Here is a 5,378-nt window from a genome sequence, read left to right on the forward strand (position 1 = left end):
TACCTCACCAGCAGCTGAAAATTGGTAGCCTACCTATTGGTCAACAGTGGGAGGGGCCTACGCAACATGATCGGTTGGAGGGACTACCTAACAACAACGACAGGTGATTGAATTATGACGGCTCGCCCACAACGCCAGGGGTCAATGCACAATTTATGACAAAACGTAATAGAGTCACTAAGGTGGCCGTCTAAGACAAGTGTTTTTGCTTAGTGTGATATGGGTTGTGTGTTAAAATATGGTGGCCGCGGCCGCGTTGGACAGGTGCCCGTTTTACAGTTAAATTATATAGAAAAAACGCAAGGGGGGGATATGATATATATATATATAGGTCTACTCTTTGAAGAACATTTTCTTTGATTATTTTTCCCCAGATATTGAAATGGACTGAGTTTCTATAACATCAGGAAAAGTGAACTCACATCCAAACATCACAGTTGCAAAAATGACGTCTATTCCTTATCTTGTTCTGATCATGACTTGCCTTGCTGGCTTATTTTGGGGTGCCAGTTGCGAAGGTTAGTGCATGTTGCCAGAATAATCCAGTTGGTTAGGGTCATAATGGTCTCCTGATGTCCAAAAGACTTACAGTGAAACGATTTTTTTCTCATTTATATTTAGATCTTGTAGGTATGAGCATTTAAACCTCGTTATTACCCTCGGGGCGGTTTTACTGACTGAAGTGTCTTTAGGCCTGTAGAATTGTAATTGTAAATGGGCTGATTCATCAGTGTCAAGCCCATAACTGCCTGAACTGCAGCCTGCGGGGAACTGCAGCTTTTTCTTTCCTAATCCTTACTATCGTCATTTTTCTTCTACTTCTTTTGTATGTTTGTCGCACTCTTGTGACCGCTATTTTCGGGGTGCCTTGATAGTTGAAGCAGACTGTTGTTGAAGCTAGAGAGGTGAGCAGAGTAAGTCTGATTCCCTGTAAGGACTTCCCTGTTGACATCCACCACTAGGTACTCATATGACCTTATGCAGTTGCGAGAGCTGTAAAACCTTTACTAAAACAAACAAACCTCGTTATGCCACCCCCTGTTATGCTGCCCAATTTTGCCAACACACTAAAAGGAACGCCTCTCTGTATAAATATATAATTTGCCCCTTTAAACTGCCATCTGTCATTTATAACCAATTGTCTTCTTATTCTCGATTGAATTACACTTCAAGTACGGTATCTATCATATAGTGGGCCATCCTGCTCAGTTCATTTTTCTGTCCATACAGCTTTTCCCCGTAGTGTCAATGGGGTTAGCCACGTTTCCTGTTTCCAGAGTCTTGTGTGTCTTGAAGTGCTTAAGGATGTGTTCCACAGTTTGGTTCACCTCTGCACACTGGCATTTTGGTGATTGTGCTAGATTAAAATACCAAGTGACTGAGTTGCTATGGTTGTTACTAAACTAACGTCAGTTTGCCCCTTTACACCACCAGTGAACTGGCCGCGAGAGGTACTCGCTACGCATGGTGTTGCAGGGCACCAACTTCTCTCACACGTGACTCAGTGAGCTGGCATTATATGTCACTGATTTGCTATCTCCCTGCCCATCCAACCTCCCCACTAGTTTTTTTTTTTTAAATTGTTGATTTCTGAGAGAGAGAGAGAGAGAGAGAGAGAGAGAGAGAGAGAGAGAGAGAGAGAGGAGACTCTCAGCTCTAAAAATACATGTAATTTACCACAAAAAAACACACACTTTTCTGACACAAATCACACAGTAAAATCATATCCCTTGACACAGACAGCTTTGAACTCCGTTATATTGCGAGCGCTGCTATTCTGCCAACTTCAAGCTCATCCCAAGGTTGGGGGTATAACGCAGTTTGATTGTATTCAACATTTCCTTCAATTGATACCATCAAAGAGAACAACTTTTGCGAAATGGCTTAGTTTTCCTGGATTTTTTTCGAAGTTATTTTAAGTTTGGTATGGTTCTTCAACCGCTGTTAAGGGGAGGAGCGACCCTTGATTTTGCCGATTTTGGGTCAGGCTATGCTCATTGAGATTTTGGCTACTTTTTGAAGATCAACCAGTTCTTTGTCTAAAAATAGCCTGGAGACAGTTGAGAAAATCTTTACTCTCCTCGTAAATTGCGTTTGAAAATATGAGGGTGGGTTTTAATATAGTGAATTTTCACAATAATTGGCGTTTTTCGCCAAATGTCATTTTTTTTGCAGTAACTGTTTTTTCCTTACTCCTTCTTTAGTTTTGATCCTTTTGACATGAAACGTTCAGGAAACATAGATGGCAAGGGTGCCATCAATATAACAGAGAGATATTTGCAAAAAAAATTACACTTTCCCATTGGCAAGCGATTAGGCAACCTATATTTAGAAAAGGTTTTTTTATACTTTGGGAAAATTCTCATATTTTATTTTATTTTGCACTTATTGAAAAAAACTTGCTGTTACGCTGATAGGGTCTGATAGATACATATACTCTCACCAAATTTTGTCAAATTTGGTCAGTAAATAAGAAATCCAATTGGTATTTGAAATTCATTGTTTATTTTCAAGATGAAGGCCGTTTCCCTGGCAACCGCTGTAGCTATGTCAAAATAAAATTGTGTATCAAGAGATTTTCCTATGCCTAACTTATATCTGTACTTAGATTTTGATCTCTGGCAACAAACATAGAAAATGGTCCTCAAGGGTCGGGGCTCCTCCCATTTAAGATTTTAAAGCTCAGAGTTGTTCTCTCTATACTTATTGTACATGAGAGATATGCATTACTCCTCTACTTGCTAGGTTTGCTTTCTTTTCATCATGTTCACCTACATTTTGTAGAAGCGATGCTTCATTTACGAATCTTGAAAATATGCAAAGCAGTTCCTCTATCTGGATCAGGTGTGCGGTGAGATGGAAGATTTTGTTTAGAAATTATGATCTTACTGGTACAGGTTTAAACTTTAACAAAAAAAACTCAAACTCTACGAGAATTTATTGGTAAACTTTCAGATCTTGTAAATAGATTTAGAAAAAACCCCCAAAAACCTATTTTATTTATCTTCATGGGGAAATTTGGGTCATATAGGCAATGTAATTCTTACATACAATGAAATTCAGAGTTTGTTGAGGTGTCACTTAATACACAATTTATTTCCAATGCAGACAATATTACAACACAAAAGGAAACCTTAAAAAAAATTAAAGGATATGGATTTATTATTTTCAAAATACAACACATCTCATAATGAACAGTTTCAAGTCTTAATGTGAGGTTTACATGTCTGTGGTTACATCTCAGTAAATCTGTCGCAGTGACTTTGTTCCAACCTGATTTCATGAAGTGATCTACAATACTTGTTGACAGAAGAGTTCTCTAGTCATGCTTTGCTACATATTATGTAGATTAGTACACAGGTTCTCTTTGGATTGATGTGTCCATGTGTGTGTTGCACATTTATAGAGAGAGCATTAAGTCTGATGCAAATATAAGGACTTGACAGCATTATATTCTTCTCACTATCCGCATTCCTACAATCATTGTTCTATGTTAATTGAAAAATGGAACTGGAGGAAAAGACATATATTCCTCCTTATCACAGATGCTTATTCCAGCAATTTTCATTCCTGATTTTGTACTATGTCCAGAAGAAAGGACATTTATATAACATATTATTATATGTATTATCTGTCACGGCGTGGTGGAATCAGGTGATTGTCAATTTTTGGGCATGTGGAGTTGCTGGTAATCTAAAAGCTTATTTATTTGCCTTGCTTTCAATGATAAAAATACCCATGTATCTTGAACAAAAGTTGAGGTATATATGCCATTGAAAGAGATGGGAGTCAGCTGGTTTTAGAAATAAAACAAGCGAAAAAATGGCCATCAAAGTTTCATGACTTTCAAAGCCTGAGAGTTCTTGGAAACTGCAGATTTACATTTCTTATTTCTTAATCAGCATTTTTCTATAAATTTGTATTTCAATGAATACAAAAGGTGCTGAGCCAAAAAACAAAAATTAGATAGAATAGCCAAAAGGATGGAGTTTAAAAAAATTCATTATTTTGATGAGGCACTGATTTCACACGTTGCCTCTCGTAATATTCTTTCTTTTCACTGATGCTTATTCCAGCAATTTTCCTATAATGATTGAGAGCTGTATTCAGATGAAAAGACATATCTTTCCACAGGTGCTTATTCCGGCAATTTTCTAATTGAGAACTGCAACTGGAGGAGACGACATTTTCTTAACAACTTAGGTGCCAAAGTGAATGTGTCTATTGCAAGATTTGCTGACCATAATCTTTCGTAAGTACCATTTTTACCACTCATCATATGTGAGGAATAATGAACTGACATAGTACATAGTAGTTCCTTGGTTTTGTACTATTTGGAGGAGTGTGTGTTACCTATGTGTTTTTTTTTCCAGTGTAAGGATTGGTTGTCTTGGTTATGTATAAATTAACAGTTTTTCAGCAAAATGCGATGTGTCCATGTTTCCGGTCTGGAAAAAAAATGGAGATTTCTGTTCTTCAACCATTTATTTAACAATTCTGTGCAACTTTGTTTTTAGAGTAAACATGATGTGGTAAGGCTTAGTCAATATAATGAAATCTATGTTGGATTCCTATCCTTTGAATTAATGAAATCTAGCTCCTCCTATTTTAGATAAAACGCGACATTAATATCAATATAATTGTAATTAAGGAAGGAAAAGAACCACTTAACAACTTTCGTTGACCACAAGTGAAGTCACACAACTGAAGGAAAAAACTTTATTGGTGTGCAGAGGATATGCTGCAGTTTGCCAAAATAGATCTAGGTCTGCTGCTTTTGTCACATTTATTTTTTTTAAAAGTTTCTTCGTGCAGTTCTTTTAAGAGGACATGACACGTTTTGTGTAAAAAGAAGTTGACTCTGGAATGTGCCTCGCCTTTCTAGATTAGGTATTAGTTTTTGGCCAGACTTTAAAAATGATATATTTTGCATTTTGTCTACAAACTGTTCTATTTTGTGATGAAGTTCAAAGCCCTTATTAAGTTGCAGTGTATGTTCCATTAAGGTGGAGAGAGAGAGAGAGAGAGAGAGAGAGAGAGAGAGAGAGAGAGAGAGAGAGAGAGAGAGAGAGAGAGAGAGAGAGAGAGAACATTTCAGCAGAAATACCGATATACTCCCACATGGGTATCAAACTCGTGTCTCCTGCGTGCGACAGCGAAGCGCCGAACCGCTTCACCACAGACGCAAGTGGAGCGGTGCTGAAAACGTGGGAGAAATGTGGCAGTTTCATTAGAATTGTTTTTGCATTTTTGATCATTCAAATATAATCCTAGTAGTAATATTAAGTTGTGCGATTTTATTGATACGATTTTTTGCTTCGTCTCAAAAATTTCTTTCCTGTCGTTTGTATTCAGTGCTATCAGAACTTAAATGCTCT

General features: G+C 37.4%; 1 protein-coding gene across 1 annotated transcript in view; it reads left to right on the forward strand.

Annotated features, from left to right (window-relative positions):
• Positions 1-374: 374 nt before the first annotated feature.
• Positions 375-5,378, forward strand: part of LOC101862086 (cubilin) — a gene marked incomplete at its 5' end in the record, with an annotated part of 16,374 nt that continues 11,370 nt past the window's right edge. The window contains 2 exon segments of the mRNA XM_013086899.1: positions 375-518; positions 4,135-4,252. Of these exon segments, the coding sequence (XP_012942353.1) occupies positions 446-518; positions 4,135-4,252 (191 nt within the window).

This window comes from Aplysia californica, unplaced genomic scaffold, assembly GCF_000002075.1.
Source record: "Aplysia californica isolate F4 #8 unplaced genomic scaffold, AplCal3.0 scaffold00019, whole genome shotgun sequence".
Lineage (NCBI taxonomy): Eukaryota > Metazoa > Mollusca > Gastropoda > Aplysiida > Aplysiidae > Aplysia > Aplysia californica.